Genomic DNA, 21,521 nt, shown 5'->3' with positions numbered 1-21,521 from the left:
ACACGTATCAGGGCCTCTCCCCCCCCCCCCCCCCCCACACACACACGTATCAGGGCCTCTCCCCCCCCCCCCCACACACACGTATCAGGGCCTCTCCCCCCCCCCCCCCACACACACGTATCAGGGCCTCCCCCCACACACACACACACACGTATCAGGGCCTCCTCCCACACACACACACGTATCAGGGCCTCCTCCCACACACACACACACGTATCAGGGCGCGCCACGCGGGAGCTCTGACAGCAGCGGCACAGAGGCTGTGGTGATGAATGGCTCTCTGCTGCTGTTATCCATGATGATAATTATTAATTCTCCCTGTCGCTCGTCCAGGGGAGGGCAGGCCGGCAGGCACCCTGGGGTGTGTGTGTGTGTGTGTGTGTGTGTGTGTGTGTGTGTGTGTGTGTGTGTGTGTGTGTGTGTGTCTGATATGGGACAAGAGAGCAGTGGCATTTTGTAGCTTGTGTGTGTGTGTATGTGTGTGTGTCTGATATGGGACAAGAGAGCAGTGGCATTTTGTGTGTTTGTCTTAAACCGTCGTCATCGCTTATCCCAGACAGATTCCCGGCTGAAGGCTAAACTGATGAAAATGAAAAGTGCTAATTTCAGCCCCCCTTTTGATTTTTGGCAGTTCATATATAAAAGCCTTTTATGGGGGGTTTTGCTTTTTGGCATTTTTAAACAAATCCTTGTCCCTCCTTTTTCTACTAATTTCCCTTGCCTCTCTTTTGCTCTTTCTTTGGCTCTCTCTCCCCCTCCTCCCAGACTGGTCACCAGACCGGCTACCTGTAGTTACTGTAGAAAGTGTAGTTAAGGTAGTAACTGTAGTTACTGTAGAAACAGTGTAGTTAAGGTAGTAACTGTAGTTACTGTAGAAACAGTGTAGTTACTGTAGTTAAGGTAGTAACGGTAGTTACTGTAGAAACCGTGTAGTTACTGTAGTTAAGGTAGTAACTGAAGTTACTGTACAGTGTAGTTACTGTAGTTGAGGTAGTTACTGTAGAAACGGTGTAGTTACTGTAGTTAAGGTAGTAACGGTAGTTACTGTAGAAAGTGTAGTTACTGTAGTTAAGGTAGTAACTGTAGTTACTGTAGAAACAGTGTAGTTACTGTAGTTAAGGTAGTAACTGAAGTTACTGTACAGTGTAGTTACTGTAGTTAAGGTTGTTACTGTAGAAACGGTGTAGTTACTGTAGAAACGGTGTAGTTACTGTAGTTAAGGTAGTAACGGTAGTTACTGTAGAAAGTGTAGTTACTGTAGTTAAGGTAGTAACTGTAGTTACTGTAGAAACAGTGTAGTTACTGTAGTTAAGGTAGTAACTGTAGTTACTGTAGTTAAGGTAGTAACTGTAGTTACTGTAGAAAGTGTAGTTAAGGTAGTAACTGTACTGTAGAAAGTGTAGATACTATAGTTAAGGTAGTTACTGTAGAAACTGTGTCTTCTCACAGTAACTCCTTGGGTGTTTGTTCCCAGTTTTTATCGAGTTGCTCCACGGAAAGTCAAACGACGCAGAGGTGACAATCAATCTCGCTTACGAGGCGTTGTCAGCGGCGACGGGAGAGGAGTCCGGGTGACGGTTTCTCACAAGGGAGGTGGCTCCACCCCACCCGACGAGCAATTACTGCTAATTTTCTAATTAGCCAACCAGCGTCCAGCCTAAAGCGTTCATTAAAAGCCATAATTGCGTTTAGTTGACAATGCTCCTTAATCCAGGGCCCTTCTGTTCCTGTAACCGGACCTGCCTGCCCCTCCCCTGCCTGCCTGCCCCTCCCCTGCCTGTCTGCCCCTCCCCTGCCTGTCTGCCACTGCCTGCCTGCCCCTCCCCTGCCTGCCCCTCCCCTGCCTGCCTGCCCCTCCCCTCCCCTGCCTGCCTGCCCCTCCCCTGCCTGTCTGCCCCTCCCCTGCCTGCCTGACCCTCCCCTGCCTGTCTGCCCCTCCCCTCCCCTGCCTGCCTGCCCCTCCCCTGCCTGTCTGCCCCTCCCCTGCCTGCCTGACCCTCCCCTGCCTGTCTGCCCCTCCCCTGCCTGCCTGACCCTCCCCTGCCTGTCTGCCCCTCCCCTGCCTGTCTGCCCCTCCCCTGCCTGCCTGCCCCTCCCCTGCCTGCCTGCCCCTCCCCTGCCTGCCTGACCCTCCCCTGCCTGCCTGCCCCTCCCCTGCCTGCCTGCCCCTCCCCTGCCTGTCTGCATTCATACACTCAGGAGGCTGTGAGGCCCAGGTCAGGTGATCAGGAAGGTGTGTTTGTGTGTATGTAGTAAAGGCACAGTGTTGGTCAGGTGCTGCAGAATGAGAGCATGGATTTTAGTGTTAGTTTTTTCCCTGTTCCTTTTCTACCACTGAGGTACTACTCAGAGCCAACACCATGATCACTGATCTACCCATGATTACTTTCTTTTTCTCCTCTGGCTCCTCCTCTCTCTCCCCTTTATTCTCTATCTGTTTGTTTCTCTCCCTCCCTTTCAGTCTTTCTCCCTCTCTTCCTCCCTCCTTCTTACTCTCCTTCCCCGTCATTCTCTTCCTCTTTCTCTCTCTCCCCATCCCTCTCTTTCCCTTTCTCTCCCCATCCCTCTCTTTCTCTCCCTCTCCCCATCCCTCTCTTTCTCTCTCTCCCCATCCCTCTCTTTCCCTTTCTCTCCCCATCCCTCTCTTTCTCTCCCTCTCCTTCTCTCTCCCTCCCATGCTCTTTGTCTGCAGTGCCGTCCTCATGCTGCCATGTGTGTCAGGATTAAAAGCTATTAGTTCTGCATCATCGCCACTACAAGTGTGCTCCTGAGATTGATAGAGTGCCTCTTTCCCTACAGAAACGAGAGGAAAACAAGCCTGGGGAGGGAGGGGGGGGGGTTTACCTCACATCTGAAATGGTCACCTCCGGGCACACTGTGTGTGTTTTATTTCAATTTGTTATAGTCACATGGGCGTTTTTTATATTTTTTATGACCATGTATTTGTTTATAGCTTAGAGAGAGTCCTTTCCAACGACCATCCATCTTTTTTGGCACAAAAACAGCAGAAATTATGCTTGGAAAGTGACTGCCGGAAGGTGACTGAAACCTACATCTAAGAAACCTACATGAAAGAATTGACCTACATTGGCCAACATGCAAGAACTCTCCTTCCACAATAATAATAATAAATGTTTTATATCAGATATAACCGCAACATAAAAATGCCAGCTCTGCAAATTGTGTTAAAAAAAATATATATTTTTTTTACCGCTCAGCAAAAAAAATTGTGTTTTGACTGGTTCTCTGACTGAAACGTAATTTATTTCTTTCGCGTGGCGACAGATTTCAGACGAAGGTAAGAGTCGCATGGGACCAGGTGTTGACTCAGCTGAATTTAAGGAGCCAAGTTGAGGTTTAGAACGAGAGCAAAGGACGGATGAATAGAAATTGCATTTTCACATATTTAGATTTAATTAAATTATTACATTAGATGTTCTTTATTGTCCGAAATGTATTTCGTTCAGGTCAGTACCATAAAAACAGACAATAAATAAAATAAACACCACGATAAATAACACAGCAGTGCTAAACAGGAAGATTCTAGAAGCAGAGGTTTAATCTGCAGTACATTCATGCCAGCGGCTTCATATGGTGTCCAGGGCTGCAGCTGTGGAATCAGGGAAACTCAGATACACGTGCACACACACGCATGCATACATATACGCATACATACATAAATATATCATATATCTCTCTCTCTTATATAGCGCATCTCTCATGTGTCACATATCACTTATATCTCTCACATCTCATTCCAGGCGATCGCCGGCCACTTCGATGTGTTCTTTGACAGAGCCTGCAGCAACAAGGTGAGCCTGCAGCCGGGGACGTCCCATGATCATGTCTGCCCCTCCCCTGCCTGTCCCATGATCACGTTCTGGACAGTTCTCCATCCCCGCTCCCATGATCACGTTCTGGAGAGTTCTCCATCCCCGTTCCCATGATCACGTTCTGGAGAGTTCTCCATCCCCGCTCCCATGATCACGTTCTGGAGAGTTCTCCATCCCCGCTCCCATGATCACGTTCTGGAGAGTTCTCCATCCCCGCTCCCATGATCACGTTCTGGACAGTTCTCCAGCCCCGCTCCCATGGTCACGTTCTGGAGAGTTCTCCAGCCCCGCTCCCATGATCACGTTCTGGAGAGTTCTCCAGCCCCGTGGCGCTTGCTTGCTGGCGCTCCAGCAGCTGGGCTAGCCACTCGGAACCACTAACATCAAGCTCACCAAGACACACACCCACGCACACACACACATCCTTAATTGCAGTTTCTTTTTCACCGGGCTTGGTGCATAGCCGTTAGGACGTGATTCTCCGCTAGCGCCGCTGACGGGAGGACGCGTGGTCTCTTAGATCATCTCTCTCAGGAGAGCCAAGAGACTGGGGGAGGACTGGCCCTAGTTTGAGTTCTACGGAGGTCTAACCACAGGCTTGAATTCCAGCTCTACGGAGGTCTAACTCTTAACGCTCTGGGGCATTTTCACATTAAGAACGGCGCAAAAATTTACATATTTAATCCTTTTTGTAAAAAAACACTAGACATGGGTCACCTCATATATACAGCCATGTTTCAGACATGACAATTTTTTTGCGCTCCGTTGGGATCTGTATCTCTGCAGTTATCTGTGTTAGTTGTGTGTTAGTTGCCGCTGAATCAAGTTGTGTGTTTTTTATGTCAGGTGATGTTTTCCACGGGCGCCCAGGCCACCAAGACACACTGGAAGCAGACCGTCTTCCTGCTGGAGGAACCCCTCCCAGTTACAGCAGGTCAGGATCTCCCCTCCCAGTTACAGCAGGTCAGGATCTCATCTCCCCTCCCAGTTACAGCAGGTCAGGATCTCATCTCCCCTCCCAGTTACAGCAGGTCAGGATCTCATCTCCCCTCCCAGTTACAGCAGGTCAGGATCTCCCCTCCCAGTTACAGCAGGTCAGGATCTCACCTCACCTCCCTTCCCATACAGAGAGTGGAGCAGATCATATTTAACAAAGCGTCGAACTGCATCTGCTGACAGGTCTGTGCGTGTGTGTGTGTGTTTATTCTTGTGTTTACTTAAGACTTAACTTCAACAGACGAGACAGACTTATCTTGATATGGTAGTCAGTTTTTAGGCAGTACTCCTTTTTCATCAGTGAGAACGCACACACACTCAAACAAACACATTCTCACACACACACACACTCAAACAAACACATTCTCACACGCTCATTCTCACACACACATTCTCTCACACACACACATTCTCACACACACACACACACACACACACACACATTCTGACACACACACATTCTCACATGCACACACACACACTCTCCTAAGGGTCTCTCCTATTCTCTCTCCTCTGCCCTCCCCTACCTCAGTATCAAATCAAAATGTATTTGTATAGCCCTTTTTACAAGCAATGTCACAGAGGGCTTCACATACGCCCATTGACCTGCCCCTCAACCAACCTAAACCCTCAAGGAAGACAAGATTCAGAAAACTACTAAAAGTACTACTAAAAGACTACTCCCAGAAAACTCACTAGAGGAGAAAAAATTGAAGAAACCTTGGGAGGAGCAATTCAGTGAGGGGTCCCCTCCTCCAAAGATGGTTAGTGAAAGAGAGGTTCAGAACACAGGGTAAACATAGCAAGGCTCAACATTAACGTTTTTTGGCACTGGCCCCACCGGGCCAGTGGGTTTGAAACTTACTGGCCCCAAGACAATTTTTACTGGCCCCCCCTCCAAAAGTTGTAATTTATCATTGTTACAACAAAACCAAAGTGTGTTATTCTGTTAACATGTTTAACCATTTATTAAACACATCCTGGATATAAAAAGAACAAAAATGAAATCACATTTCTAGTGATAAAAAATAAAAAAGTAATAGTCAGCTAAACAATTGACTTTTAACCTCAAACATGACGTGTTCTCTCCCCTGCTGACAGCCATCTCTGCACAACTCTGTCTGGCTGAAACTGAAACCTCTGGTCTCTCAATGCTAATATATAAAAGCTTCCATAGCATTTCATCAGTATGATACTAAGTACCCCCAGTCGACACCATTCTTCTGCTGCAGTTCAATAGCCTGGGGGAACGAGGCAAACTGCTGGCCCGTCTTAATTACGTGATATGCCGTTGTTATAAGTCGTGCAACAACACAATGGGCATCTACATTTAAATTCCTGACCAGCATGGTCAACGGCCTGGAAGATGGATTTTCAACCATCCGCTTAGCTGTCACGCAAACCAGGTGCTGTCTGCTAGCATGGCTGGTCAGGGATTGTTTTCTAAAATTGTCGGTGCCTGTGTAAAAATATCTACTTTTGTCTGCTTTAGACGGGAACATACGACAGAAGACACAGTGCATCTTCGTTCCATAAAAAAAGTTGCTTCCGTTTGAGCTCGTAGCTCTACTTTGCTGCCATCTTCACTTTATTGTCTCGTGCCAGTCTCGCGCCAGTTGTTAAAAATTGTATAGAGATTAGAGAATTACAATTTGATAACCACTCGTCACTCACTACTCAACTCTTGATTTGCCAACTGTGCGCCCCACGAGCTGCAAAGTTATTTATGCATTTAGCAGATAGCAAAACATATGAAGGATGTTAACTTTTACAATGCTAATTTTTTTTCAATCAATAATTTGCAGTGTCCCGATCGGGCCAGTGAGTTACTAGTTTAACTGTCCCGACGTTACTTTTTACTGGCCCCGGGCCATCGGGCCATCGTTATTGTCGAGCCCTGCATAGTCATACAGCAGGGAAGTGTCCGATGGGTGTTGAAACAACAAAATACAATGTTCAACTTGGCTCAGAGTTGGTAAATGTCAGTTTAAGCAGAGGTAGCCACAGGGCTGGGGACTGTGATCACTGCAGCATCACAGGCAGGGGGGTGAGGGACTGTGATCACTGCAGCATCACAGGCAGGGGACTGTGATCACTGCAGCATCACAGGCAGGGGGGTGAGGGACTGTGATCACTGCAGCATCACAGGCAGGGGGGTGAGGGACTGTGATCACTGCAGCATCACAGGCAGGGGGGTGAGGGAGGGACTGTGATCACTGCAGCATCACAGGCAGGGGGGTGAGGGAGGGACTGTGATCACTGCAGCATCACAGGCAGGGGGGTGAGTGAGGGACTGTGATCACTGCAGCATCACAAGCAGGGGGGTGAGGGAGGGACTGTGATCACTGCAGCATCACAGGCAGGGGGGTGAGTGAGGGACTGTGATCACTGCAGCATCACAGGCAGGGGGGTGAGGGACTGTGATCACTGCAGCATCACAGGCAGGGGGGGTGAGGGACTGTGATCACTGCAGCATCACAGGCAGGGGGGTGAGGGAGGGACTGTGATCACTGCAGCATCACAAGCAGGGGGGTGAGGGAGGGACTGTGATCACTGCAGCATCACAGGCAGGGGGGTGAGGGACTGTGATCACTGCAGCATCACGGGCAGGGGGGTGAGGGACTGTGATCACTGCAGCATCACAGGCAGGGGGGGTGAGGGACTGTGATCACTGCAGCATCACAGGCAGGGGGGTGAGGGAAGGGACCAGGAACTCACTGTTGTCCGTCATGGAGACTGGTTTCCGATCCAGCTTTGGCAGACTGTCACAGATCGACGTCCACTGGCGACCAGGTCCAGCGTTAACCGAACCACGACCAGGCAGATGCTGACAGCTCAGTATCACATATTTTACAGGAAGGCAGTGGTTCTGTGGTTTTCATTGAGGAGATCTAATATCAGGCTGGGTACAGGCAATCTGTTCATACGTGGAGCAGTTTGAGATCAGAATCAGAATGGGATTTATTCGCCATGAAAGTTTGCACAGACAAGGAATTTGCTGTGGCAGGAAGGTGCAATAAACATATAGGAACCTAAGAATTGTATATGTGGACTATCTATACTAAGGGTAAATAAACTAGCAGTACTAAGTAGAATTAGAATTAAATAAAATATACAATAAAATAGAATATAAGTTGCCATAAAATAGAATATAAGTTGCTGGAAGATTCTGGACCAGGCAATAAAATAGCTAACGCTTTCAAGTCTGAGGGTTTGGGAAAATTTAAAAATTGTTTCCACACTTAACATCACAATCAAAACTGTTTTTCATATTTTTTTACACCTTTCACAAATATTTTGTCAATAATATTCGAGAATGTTTTGTTTCTGAAAAAATATTTTCCCAAAAAAGGTTCCACTATTTATTTTTGAGTAAACTAGAAACTGTTGTATTGTGTGTGGAAAGTTTTTTGGAACAAACTGGAAGAACAGCCCCTTAGGGAAGAACAGCCCCTCAGGGAAGAACAGCCCCTTAGGGAAGAACAGCCCCTCAGGGAAGAACAGCAGTTTAAAAGTTAGGATGTGGAGAGAGACCTTCATCCACCCTGCACACCCGCCCTCCTCGGTGGTAAAACACTGATGGAGGTTTTAACTGCGTTCACTGGCTCCCCACTCCTCTCCCTCCCCTACTCCCTCCCCTCCTTCTCCCCTCCTCCCTCCCTCCCTCCCCTCCTTCTCCCCCTCTCCCTCCCTCCCCTGCCTTCCTTCCTCCCTCTCCCCTCCTCCCTCCTTCTCCCCCTCCTCCCTCCCTCCCCTCCTTCTCCCCCCCTCCCTCCCTCCCTCCCTCCCCTGCCTTCCTTCCTCCTTCCCCTCCTCTCTCCCCTCCCCTCACACTCCTACTGGCTGGACAGGCACACAGACTCTCTTTCACCCTCTACCTCACTCTGCCTCTCTCTCGTCTTTTTTTCTCTCTCTCTCTGACTGTAATACACATAAATGCACACACACACACACACTGATGTCGCACAAATGCCAGACACAAAGAGTGTTAACTTTTCAAAGTCACCCTGAAGATGATAAAACTAGGCTTCACATTCTCTTTCACAAATACACACTCTCATTCGTACACTCACACACTCTCTCACTCTCTCACTCACACACTCTCTCACTCACACACTCTCTCACTCACACACGTGTGTCTGTGTGTGTGTGTGATGCGTCTGTCAGCTGTGTGTCTCTAGTGATTAATGGCGGCTGAGACAGAAGAAGCTGATTTGATGTGTTGTATGAGAGGGCAGTAATTAACCACAGAGATGAGGGAGGGGGCTGGGGTGGGGGGAGGCTGTGGAACTGTAGGGGGGCTGTGGAACTGTAGGGGGGCTGTGGGACTGTAGGGGGGCTGTGGGACTGTAGGGGGGCTGTGGGACTGTAGGGGGGCTGTGGAACTGTAGGGGGGCTGTGGGACTGTAGGGGGGCTGTGGGACTGTAGGGGGGCTGTGGGACTGTAGGGGGGCTGTGGGACTGTAAGGGGGCTGTGGGACTGTAGGGGGGCTGTGGAACTGTAGGGGGGCTGGGGTGGGGGGAGGCTGTGGGACTGTAGGGGGGCTGTGGGTGGGGGGAGGCTGTGGGTTTGAAACATGGCTGTGGGTTAGGGTTAGGGGTGTCGAGGATGTGATTGGTCGACAGTCTTTGCTTCCTTCCTGCTTTCAGTCCTGCTTTCATTCCTGCCAAAGAACTTATATTGACAAGAAGTGAAAGCCAATAGAACGTTCCATTGCAGCACCAGTGCCCAGTAGCAGCGCTACGTTTCCGCCATTTTGGGGTGAAATCGACTCGACAGTCCACTAGCTTGCTGTCGCTTTTGGCAATATCAGCTGCTTTGTTAAAAACAACCTGAATTATGAAAACACAGAAAAATATAATCACTAGACTAGTGATCATCAAATCCCTTTTAACAGTTTATTTCACAGACAAGACTTCCACTTTTTTTCCACAAAAAGAGTTTGGTTTGAAATTCTTTGAAGCGCATTTTCTATATTGCGCTGATTTGGCTGTGAGATTCGCCGATTTTGGGTGTCCAAGATATGATGGATTCTGATCTGTATCAAGAGTCTAGCCAAGTACAGGGCTCGACATTAAGGCTTGGATTTTTTTGTATGGCAAGTCTGGAAGAGAAATGTACTTGTCCCAGTGGATTAGTTAGCTAAAACTCAAACAAAATAAAATGCCATGTTCACGTTATGTGCCATTCATTACGCCTATTTTACCGATTTTATTTGACCAAATCCTGCATTAGCAAAACACAAAAAAAAAACGTATAAACCTAAACTTATACTATATCTAAAATAATTTTGTAGACATAATGGATTTGGCCACTAAATGTTGGTGTTTCCTTTTTATTTTTTGTAAAATTTCCCTTTCTACCTGGCAGTGGCTGATTTACCAAGGGATCCTTTAAAAGGTGTACACTTTACAGTTGAACAATAGCTGATATTTAACTACGTACATTTAACTGATACAAATGCTGCTAATGCTTGCTAGGTACACAGGTAAAATGATCTGTTAGCTATAACTAGCTAGTATGTAGCTAACTATCTGTGCTGTTGTCCAGTAACTCCAGTTGGAATATTCCACCCAAAATGGTGGCCGCACTACCGAAGCGCAACCTAGTGGCTGTTACCAAAAAAGCATCAGAGTTTCGCCTCTTGTTTTTCTATACTCTTTGTTCCTGCCTCCGAGTCCTCCTCTTGTTCTCTCACTGACAGTCCTCTCTCTCTCTCTCTCCCTCTCCCTCTCTCTCTCCCTGACAGTCCTCTCTCTCTCTCCCTCTCGCTCTCCCTCTCGCTCTCTCTCTCCCTCTCTCTCTCCCTCTCGCTCTCTCTCTCTCTCTCTCTCTCTCTCTCTCTCTCTCCCTGACAGTCCTCTCGCTCTCTCTCTCGCTCTCTCTCTCTCTCTCTCTCTCCCTGACAGTCCTCTCTCTCTCTCTCTCTCTCTGTTTTTCTCCCTCTCTCTCTCTCTCTCTCTGTTTTTCTCCCTCTCTCTCTCTGTTTTTCTCCCTCTCTCTCTCTTTCTCTCTCTCTCTCTCTCTCTCTCTCTCTTTGTTTCTCCCTCTCCCCTCTTCTTCTCTCTCTGTTTCTCTCTCTCTCTCTGTTTCTCTTTCTCCCTCTCTCTCTCTCTCTGTTTCTTTCCCTCTCTCTCCCTCTCTCTCTCCCTCTCCCTCTCTCTGTTTCTCTCCCTCTCTCTCTCCCTCACTCCCTCTCTCACTCTGTTTCTCTCTCCCTCTCTCTCTACCTCTGTCTTCCTTCTCTCGCTGCCTCTACAGAGAGAGAGGAGGGGGGAGATGGAGGGAAGAGAGGGAAAGGGAGGGCTGGGCGGGAGGGGGTCTGGCTGTTGATGGTGACTGCAGAGTGAGGCTCTCCCCTGGTCAGGCCTTTGTGTTTCAGTGCAGCTCCTGCAGCATAGTGCCAGTTGTGCCACACACACACTCATACACACTCACACTCATACATACACACACCCACACACGCATTTACATTTAGTCACACTTACACATACACAACTACACACAAACACCTACAGACACATACCTACACACACACACACCTACACACACACCTACGTGCACACCCACACATGCACAGAATATACATGTAGACAAGCACACACACACACACTCATACACACACTCCCCTCTAGTTAACGCCTCAGTTCCTCCGTTCATCTGTAATGGAGTAACGGCTCCATGGCAACTCCAGAGGCGTCGGCACAGTGACAGCGGAACGTGATGGCAGTAAAAACCTCCCCAGTCAGCGCTTTCCCTCCTCTCCTCCCCTCACCTCCTCCCCTAACCCCCTCCCCTCACCTCCTCCCCCAACCTCCTCCCCCAACCCCCTCCCCTCACCTCCTCCCCCAACCTCCTCCCCTAACCTCCTCACCTCCTCCCCTCACCTCCTCCTCCCCAACCCCCTCCCCTCACCTCCTCCCCCAACCTCCTCCCCTAACCTCTTCCCCTAACCCCCTCCCTTCACCTCCTCCCCTCACCTCCTCCCCCAACCTCCTCCCCTAACCCCCTCACCTCCTCACCTCCCCTCACCTCCTCCCCTCACCTCCTCCCCTCACCAGCTCACCTCCTCCCCTCACCTCCTCCCCCAACCTCCTCCCCTAACCCCCTCACCTCCTCACCTCACCTCCTCCCCTGACCTCCTCCCCAACCTCCTCCCGTAACCCCCTCCCCCGACCTCCTCCCCTAACCCCCTCACCACCTCCTCACCTCACCTCCTCCCCTCACCTCCTCCCCTAACCTCCTCCCCTAACCTCCTCCCCTAACCTCCTCCCCTAACCTCCTCCCCTAACCTCCTCCCCTCACCTCCTCCCCTCACCAGCTCACCTCCTCCCCTAACTTCCTCCCCCAACCTCCTCCCCTAACCCCCTCCCCTCACCTCCTCCCCTAACCTCCTCCCCTCACCACCTCCCCCAACCTCCTCCCCTAACCTCCTCCCCTCCTCATCTCACCTCCTCCCCTCACCTCCTCACCTCACCTCCTCACCTCACCTCCTCCCCTAACCTCCTCCCTTCACCCCCTCCCCTCCCCTTCTCACCTCCTCTCCTCACCTCCTCCTCCCCTCACCTTCTTTCCTCACCTCCTCCCTTCACCCCCTCACCTCCTCCCCTTCTCACCTCCTCTCCTCACCTCCTCCTCTCCTCACCTTCTCTCCTCCTCCCTTCACCTCCTCCCCTCACCTCCTCTCTTCACCTCACCTCCTCTTACCTCCGTCTAGAAGAAACAGCACCAGGGAGGGAGTGAGGGGGGTGCTTGTTTGCCGATTGGGTAAACATTCATTTACCCCCGGCAGTCAAACGTGAAGTTAATCAAGAGTGATTATGCGTCGTAATCATCAGCAGCCCTCCTGGCCTTCAGTGTCGGCCTGCGCAAAGTGAAGTCCTACTGTAGACCTCACAAGATCCTCCATCTGTTCTGCTGTGTCCTCCCTGCACACACACACACACACCTGCTCTCTCTCATAAACATGCATCAAAGCACCTACACAACTCAGTGTCACCTCGGTTTGCTTCGCAGTATTTCCATCTGCAAACGCACACACACGTACGCACACAAATGTACACACACACACTCTTCTATCTGCAGTAAGGGATCATCCCTTATGGTTGCCTGACTGTTTTAAGACAGAAAGATGATGAAGATGTCACTTTTGCTAAATTGACTGTTTTTTTGTATGTTGTGTTTTGCTTTTTGTTAAAAAAAAAAATTCTGCATCTTGGGACATCCTGCTACCATAAAGATTAAGTGTGTGCGCGGATCAGGTAACTCCTCCTCACATCTCACTTCCTGTTTCTCTCTCGAAAGGGGAGGAGCTTCGGGGGAAGGTCACAGTTCGCAAAAACAGGAAGGACCCTCGCTCCCTGCTGGTGACCTTTGAACTCCAGGACAGGAAGCAGACATACAGCCTGCAGTAGCTCGCTGGACCAATCACATTTGTTTACAGCAGAGAGAGAACTGGTGGAGATTGTAATACACACCTGCATGAGCTGTCACACTGTACCTGATGACATGTGGCCAAAGTACAACTGACCTGAACAGAGGCTGGGTTTTAGACAATCTTTCAGTTAAATCTGGGTTGTGTATTTTCCACCTATAGTTTCTGCTCTTGAATTCTGACAGTTATGTGCAGCTAAATATACCTGCATCTAGTCCCATTGGATTGTGTTATTTTAAGTGGTTTTAAGGTGCACTCTTTGTAATGTTCCTCCACTGTGCAGCCACGAGCCGCGCTGGTGACAGTCCTGTTTCAGTCCCCTCAGCCCATGAAGCAAAATGAGACTTTCTGATGAGCTGGTTCAGGATGTTTGATTTCGTTTTTGCTTAATAAAGCTCTTTTTCACTGCAAGGCCTGTAGGTCTCCTTGTGTCTTGCTGTAAGGATTTTGTCGTCATCATTTTTGTGTTTCGCATTTAAGGCGTTGATTTTTAGACACAACAACATGTATATGATGAGATCACTGCCGTTATTCACCAGGCCTATGTGCCGCAAGGAAAACACCAATAAAAAAACAGCTACTGTTCTTTCGAAGGGCTTAAGGCAGTGAACCACGGTGTTCACGGGACCTTTCTGAACTCAGCTGGACCTCGTCTCGTCTCCCGCCTCAAACACGGACAGCGTGGAGGGAAACGGGACATATCTGCTCTCGTGTAATTAACGAGCATCATCTAGGACGGTCTGAAGAAAAGGTATATATAGTCTAATTTTTGTCGGGAAATACTTGTTTCTCATTGACTCAATGATTGATTTTACGCTACTTTAAAGAGCGAATCGGTTGAACTAAATCGGAATATAAAGGCCTTTATACTTAAATCCCGGAAATGATCGGATCCTGTGATGTTGGATCATGTACTATGAATCATTTTCATAGTACATAGATCATTTTGCTGAATTGTGATAAACAATATTGTTCAAATTGTTAAACAAAATTGTCCGGTTTGTGTGTGTGTGTATGTGTGGATCAGAATGTGTCCAGCTAGGCCAGGATCAGACGCCTCTGGACCGCGAGCTGTCTCCTCTCTCCCCTCCCGTGTCGCGAGGAGGAGAGTGTTAGAGCGGACAAGGGAAGAGGAGCAGAAATCAATTACAATTATTCTCTGTTGACAAAGTAATTAAACCCTGAGAAGGCAGCTAATTCAGCCGCGCGAGGCCCTTATCTAGAGTTGCCGCAGATTTACGAGCGGCTCGAGCTCAGCTTGCACGCCAGGTGATTATCGCGCCCAGGCCTTGGAACACAGGCGTGAGGGCTTGACTTGACAGAAACTCGTTTCACAGCACTGCGGGTGTACCGGTTCTAAGAGCAACTTGGTTAAAAAAAAGTGCTATATTTTTGTACAGAGGGGATATTTTAGGTCTGAGCTTAAAATGACTAATTATATGGTCAAGGTCCACATTTTTGGAGGGAAAAGAACTGTGTCATGCGCATTGCAGTATTTTAGGGTCAGCTATTTTTGTCACAGGGGCTATTCTGTAACTTCACCGTTTCCAGTCCGCGGGTGCTGGATCCTCATTCCCCATGTGCACGTCCGTTGGAGAAAAGGCCATCCCCTTCTTGCGTAAGACTTTAACAAATGAGTAACTTCAGTCGTTTTGTGAAGACCTCGCCCACTTTCCTTTTTTTCTTCTTTTTCTTATGTATTTTTTTACTGGATCAATGCTCGTTTTGGTGACGCACGAGGGAACGTGCAGTCTGTTGTACTTGTGCGTAAATTCATTCAAGTGTGAAGCCTTTATATAGCTTATGCGTTAATTTCACCCTTACTAAGCAATAAGTTATGGTTGTCTGAAACGGCAAAAATATGTGCAAATTCAAAGTGTTAATACTGATCTATTGATGTAGGCCTATTAAAGGTTTAGCTGACGAATTTACATTGTTGTGGCCAAATTAAGTTAATAAAACAAGTTCAAAATGGGTTTTTGTGTAACGCGGCGTATCTTATTTTTTCCCTTTTTAGTTTTTATTAAATACTGTGAATAAAGTGCATTAATTAATAATAATAAATGGTTCATGTAAATAGATTACTACACGAATGTTCTGTCTAACGAAATAGGCTATCAAGACCATCCTTTCTAAACATAGCCTACTTATAGCACGCCCAAGCTGTATGTTTCTTCGCGTGCTGCATGCACCTTCCAAAAACATGTACCTGCAAATCCCGCCCTAACGAGTTGTGCGCGTGAGTATACATCCCCTCGAGACAAGTGTATTAATCAGCGGCGAATGAGTCAGTCCAGACACGCGCGTACAAGCGGAATGTGCGTGACAACAGCGCACGCGCCCACGTCTTCGCGCAGTACTCCTTTAAAAATCAGAATCCAAGGCCAATGATTTATCAAACTCCTATTATCAAGAAAATGTCAAGCGAAGGGCACCTTGCTCCGCACTGACGCAAACCCAATCTTTCCCACGGAGGTATACAAAGCTTTGCTCTAAGCGCAGCTAAATCCAGTCTCTCTCTCGGTCCCTTCTTCATTACCGCTTATTTTCAGCCTTTCAGCACATCCTCCGCCTCCACACTAATGGTAAGGGTTTCCTTTTCTCTATTTTCTATTTTCATTGAACAGTTGTTACTTTGTTTATTCAACTTGTTCTCTTTTGTAAAGGCTACTTACTGATACTTATTAAAGACAAAGAGAACAGATTAACTCCAGAGGAAAATGCCTTGTCTGAGTGAGCGTGCTTTCCGTGGTGCTGAAATGCTGCTGCACGTGCTGCTCGGCACACCGAAACTTTTTCGGGTCTTCTCCCTCACACACCCGGTCTATAGTTCTCTGAGCAGTTGGTTTAAAATCTCTGCAGCGAAATTTGTCGATGTGTTTAATTTAATCTGTTGTAGTTTTCTTGCTTTTAATGGATTTGAGGAAGTTTATCTTAAAAAAAAGAAAGATTAATAAACATTTCCTATGTTGTGACCAAGCCAACTCTAACCATAGCATACAAAACAGAATATTTTTGAGTTTTTTTTCCATTACCTCATTGAAGTATATTGTGTTTTTCATTTTATAATCACACGGTCTATCCCCCCTCCCTGCAAAATAATAAACAGAACGAGAGATCATTGATGCTTCCGTTTGGCCGGTCTTCTCCGTGCTGTGATGCCGGTGATCGTGCATGCCTGCCGGGGAGACCAGCAGCTTGTCTATTGCCCATAAAACCAGTGGTTGTGTGGGTCTGAATGACATGGGGGAAATGGGGCGTAAAATTAAAGATTCTCGCAGTAACGGCGGCCGGGCGAACAACCCCCCGCAGAGCGCGAGCTGAAACCCAGAGCAGCGAAGCCACAACACGCGACACGAAACCCTAGAATCCTAAATCTCAGTGTGCGGTGCTTCGTTAAAATGATGGATCTTAATAAATTAAATCTATTTTTTATTATTTCCTAACCAAGTGCGCTTTGTCGTTTTTAAGGCTGAATTGTATACCTGCTCAATTTTGCTCTTTGTATTGAATTTTCTGTTTGTGCCTAATCTTTGGATTTGGTATTCCAGGATTTATCCGACATGTCCAAGCAGCCGGTTAACGCTCCTACCGGTTTCCATCCGTCGCAGCAGCCGGAGGCAGCAGTGGGAGTTACCGCAAATAAACCGGAAAATGTTCCAAGCCAACCGGCCACTCCGTTCGGGCACCCGGCTCCCCAGCCACCTCCAAACAACGAGAGCAAAACTTTTTGTCCCTCGGAAAATAAACCAGGAGAACCGGAAGCCAATAAAGTTTATGGGACGTTTAAAAACACCGCCCCGGCGGTACCGGGAGCCGTGGCTGCGAACTCGGCCTTCCGAAAGGATTCCTCTGGCTCTGCGGCGGCCCAGACAGGGGTCCCCGGTGCCGTTCAGGGCCGGGGAATGTCTGTCCAGTACGGAGACCCGTTTAGGGCCACCGCGGAGCAGAACAACGCCTCGGGCACCTGGACGAGCATGAGCCAAACCACCATCATACTGGGCACAGATGGCAACACCTCTGTTCAGCCCGGAACCATGACGGCGGTAAGTGGGAGCAAAGAAATTTAAAAAAATTGACCAAATAAAGGCTAGTGTTACGGTTAAAGGCTGTTCATGCGTCGACTACAGACGGGCTTTAGGAACACGTTAGGTGAAGCGGGGTGTGTGCCACCGGTTTTTACCGATAAGGAGGTGGATGACATGCGGCGGGAAGGTTGTAATTAAGGTCCCGGGAGGGGAGTTACGCCCCTATCGCGTGAAGACTTCTGCTCGGTGATTTGAGAGGGGCTATTATCTAGCGCGAGGTTTTGATTATATTTGAAAGAATGAACTGTGCGTGGGTTAGGCAATGGATTACTGATGGTTACAAATGTTTGCTCATTATTTAAGTAAACAAAATAGGATGATAGGCTTAATTCCCCGTGGTTTAATCCTGCAGGATTGAACCGGAGAAAGAAACATTCTCTTAAATGATGGGGTCTTGTTCGCCTGTTCATTAAGAGTTGGGGTAATAACACGGATACATGGACTCGAGCTGTCCCGTAAGCGTTGTAATCACGTGCTGACAGCCAGCAGCGTTACATTAATTACAATAGACGTGTATCCTGAAACCTGATTTGGTGTACTGGCATCCCCGCGCTATAACCGTGCCCGTGTTAGGTATAGCCCAACCCCCACGTCATGCTCTCGGGATTGGTTGTGGATGTCCGTGACAGCGCTCGTGATGGGTTACATAAGGTTGCGGATTGTGCCCATTGTTCCAATCCCCGCGGGGTATTCCTTTCCCTCCCGCGCGCGCCTGCACGGTGTGTTCCATTGATAAGCGAGACTTGGTCCCCCCCCCCCCCCCCTTTGTTTTGAGGGAAGCACAAGCAAGAAAATATGAATTAGCAGAGGTAAATAATATGAATAACTCCAGGCTATTTATGAAACGGTATTTACTGAAAATGGAGAAGCCCCTTGCGCCCCTGTAGTTTGAGCTGGTTCTTAAGGTGTTTCGTGGTTCTTAAGGTGTTTTTGGTCCTTATAAGGTGTTTCTTATTAGGTGGTTATCTGAACCCCAATTTGGGGAAACGAATTCAATGAAATATGTTGTACATGTTGCGGGTGAGGCGTCCTCACCACACTTAATCTACAGGATGAAGATGATGAAGAGGGGGGAGACGAGAACAAAGCCAGAGGAAACTGGACCAATAAAATGGACTTCATCCTGTCCATGGTGGGCTACGCCGTGGGGCTTGGCAACGTGTGGCGGTTTCCCTATCTGGCCTTTCAAAATGGTGGAGGTAAGAACATGCGGAGAGTCCAGGTCGGGGACCAAAACCGCAGTTCCCGCCAGAAGGTTGATAGCAGTAACCTTTGAATCACTTTGGAAAACGAAAAAGAGAAATACGGCTGCCCGATGTGCAATTACAACACTAGATTTTTTTTAGATAGACAGCGTTTTAGATATATGTATTTTTTGACGTCCCATTTCCCTTAGGTTTAAATGATTGACAGATAAAAAGGAAAAGAATGTTTCGTTGGTTGTAAAATAGAAGCGACAGCCATTATGCAAAATATTAGTCACATTAAAACAGCAGTAGGTTACATGATTCATAATAATAAAACAATTTACAAAGTGATGGAAATTATTACAGTCTACCGTCATTTAAAAATTGTGTACAACTCCAACTATTATTATAAGTCTATAGTCTTTAATAGGCCTCTATGCTAGCCTATCTATTATATAAAATGTAAAGTAAAGAGACTATCATAGCTAACAGTAGGCTTTTATTTTCGTTTTCATGGTCATAAAGTAATCCAAATCAGTGCAATAATTTGTTTTGATACTTTCAATTTAGTTTTTATTGCAATTTAAATGTTTAATGGATCAATTCAATGTATCAATGTTCTTGCCAACGGTTAGCATGTGTGCGAGTTTGAAGATAGGCTACTTTATCATTTTCTCGTAGGTGCCTTTCTGATACCTTACCTGATAATGTTGGGACTGGCGGGCATCCCAATATTTTTACTGGAGGTGTCCCTGGGCCAGTTTGCCAGCCAGGGCCCCGTGTCCGTGTGGAAGGCCATTCCGGCCCTTCAAGGTAAACTGCGCTCAGTCGGTTGAGATGCATGGACCTATAGGTTTACCAACTTCTGAGTAAAAATAACGATACAAAAAAATGGTTCTTCTGATTTCATGACTTTTGATCAAGCTCATCTGCCTGCTTAAGAGTAATTTATATATTTCGTCTCATTTATTTATTTTAGGTTGCGGGATTGCCATGTTGATAATATCTGTCTTGATAGCCATATACTATAATATTATAATGTGCTGGACACTGTACTACCTGTTCGCTTCGTTGAAGGGCTCACTGCCATGGGCCCACTGCAGGAATGGGTGGAACACACTGGACTGTAAGGATAAAGACATGCTCCTCTTGGGTAAGAGTCCCTCTAACATGCACACACACACACACACACACACACACACACAATGCGCAATGCGCAACGCGAATCTCAACTAAGTGTCTCTCCAGGAGTTGTGGACGCGAGCTCTCCGGTGTAGGAACAGAGAATATGTACAACTGTATACCTTCACGTACTTAATTATAGCCTGTCTGTCGTGGTTTTGTGGTTATGTTTTGTGTTTAGGAATTTTGCTAACCCTAACCCGAACACTAACAAAAGACTGTTATTAATGTGTAAAATATAAATTTGACGATGTATGCTGTTTAAAAAAAGTAAGACAATTCGTTTGTTAATTACAACAAAAGCGTTTTGTTAAGTGATATTTCTGAATGCCAAATGATGCAATAAGAAGAATATTGGCAATTTTTTCTTCCATACTAGCCAAATAACTTGACCTGCATTAGTTAAAATGGGAAACACAAGGGAGAAAAAACGCTGTTTGTGATGGCAAAATGTACGTTAATAAGATAGGAATATTTCACACCTAACTGCATCGAAAAATATAGAAATTTGATAAGAATAAAAGGAATATTGGCTTTTTGCGTTTGTGTGAATTCAGCACAAAAACTGCTTGCTTGACAAATTTACTGTATGGTTGCTGCAGTGCCGCAGTGTGCGCCACACTGCCCTCCTCTGGCTCACCTGGGTACGACTCCTTTACTGTACATAATTCTGTAACCTCCTTATCGTAATCTAAACTGTACTCAGTAACAATTCAACATAGATTCAAATGTGCAACTTCGAGTTCTGTCCGAAGTCACCCACGGCACGAGCGCAACAGGTTGATTTGTTATTTATGTGACTTTAACATTAAGCTGATAAAACGGTCCAATGAGAGAGAAAGGTGACCCCAAAACATGCTGAGAAAATGTGCCACACAATCCTTTTGTTGGATGAACATACACAGCTTTTAATTTATTATTTTCTAAATGAGCAATGAAGGGGTTTTTTTCAGGTCAGGTATATAAAACTAGTGTTTTTTTTTAAACACTAATAGATTCCAGAGCAAATAAAGCGAAATAAGCTGCTTTTTAACAAGAAGTCTGAGTCTAAGTATCAGGCTACGTGTGCCTGTAACTGTATCTATCTGGTTTCTATTGTTGCTCTGTGTCTGCTATACTGAATGTTGTATCTTATCTAGTAAGAGTTGTGTGTGTATATCCTGCATGTGTGTGTGTGCTGTTTCTATCTAGTAACGCCCGTGTGTGTGTGTGTGTGCTGTATATGTCTAGTATAGCCTGCGTGTGTGTGTCTGTCTGGTAAGGCCTGTGTGTGTGTGTGTCTCTGCCTGACCGTGTTGGTTTGTGGTTGTGACAGACACGTGTATCCTCCGGGACAGAAACATGACATCTATAAAGAACAGCTCATTCTGTCTGTCTGCCAACGTCATGGGCAACCTCAGCAGGATGGCAAACATGACGACCGACCTGAATAAAACTTACGTCAGCCCCAGTGAAGAGTACTTCAAGTGAGTCAACACATCTGACGGTTTAACTTCACTCTTTTATTCATTCAGCAGATTCTTCCAAAGGATTAGGGGTTAGGGTAAGGGTTAGCGACATCCAGGTATGTAAAAAGTACAGCAGAAGGTAAAGGATCAGAAGTTTTAACTGTAATTCGGTGATCAGAGTTACGGAAGGGTCTGTATTTACCAGACACAGTGTAAAGTAACATCTCAGCTACCAGACACAGTGTAAAGTACCATCTCAGTTACCAGACACAGTGTAAAGTACCATCTCAGTTACCAGACACAGTGTAAAGTGGGAGGGGGAGTCAGGTGGCTGAGCGGTTAGGGAGTCGGG

The 21,521-nt window shown here is 47.1% G+C and overlaps 2 protein-coding genes across 2 annotated transcripts in view; both read left to right on the top strand.

Moving 5' to 3' along the window:
- prmt3 (protein arginine methyltransferase 3) overlaps positions 1–13,675 on the top strand; it is a 40,256-nt gene extending 26,581 nt beyond the window's left edge. Inside the window, exons 14-16 of the mRNA XM_067248633.1 lie at positions 3,762–3,812; positions 4,680–4,767; positions 13,135–13,675. Of these exons, the coding sequence (XP_067104734.1) occupies positions 3,762–3,812; positions 4,680–4,767; positions 13,135–13,244 (249 nt within the window). The 3' untranslated portion in view covers positions 13,245–13,675. The remainder of the gene's footprint in view (positions 1–3,761; positions 3,813–4,679; positions 4,768–13,134) is intronic.
- A 3,134-nt stretch (positions 13,676–16,809) lies between these two features.
- The window catches only part of slc6a5 (solute carrier family 6 member 5), a gene marked incomplete at its 5' end in the record, with an annotated part of 14,007 nt that continues 9,295 nt past the window's right edge, over positions 16,810–21,521 (top strand). Inside the window, 5 exon segments of the mRNA XM_067249483.1 lie at positions 16,810–17,310; positions 18,404–18,551; positions 19,221–19,352; positions 19,519–19,692; positions 21,037–21,187. Of these exon segments, the coding sequence (XP_067105584.1) occupies positions 16,810–17,310; positions 18,404–18,551; positions 19,221–19,352; positions 19,519–19,692; positions 21,037–21,187 (1,106 nt within the window).

This window comes from Osmerus mordax, chromosome 13 (assembly GCF_038355195.1).
Source record: "Osmerus mordax isolate fOsmMor3 chromosome 13, fOsmMor3.pri, whole genome shotgun sequence".
Classification (NCBI taxonomy): domain Eukaryota; kingdom Metazoa; phylum Chordata; class Actinopteri; order Osmeriformes; family Osmeridae; genus Osmerus; species Osmerus mordax.
The sequence above is the reverse complement of the archived record's forward strand: the minus strand, read 5'-3'. Positions and strand labels throughout refer to the sequence as shown.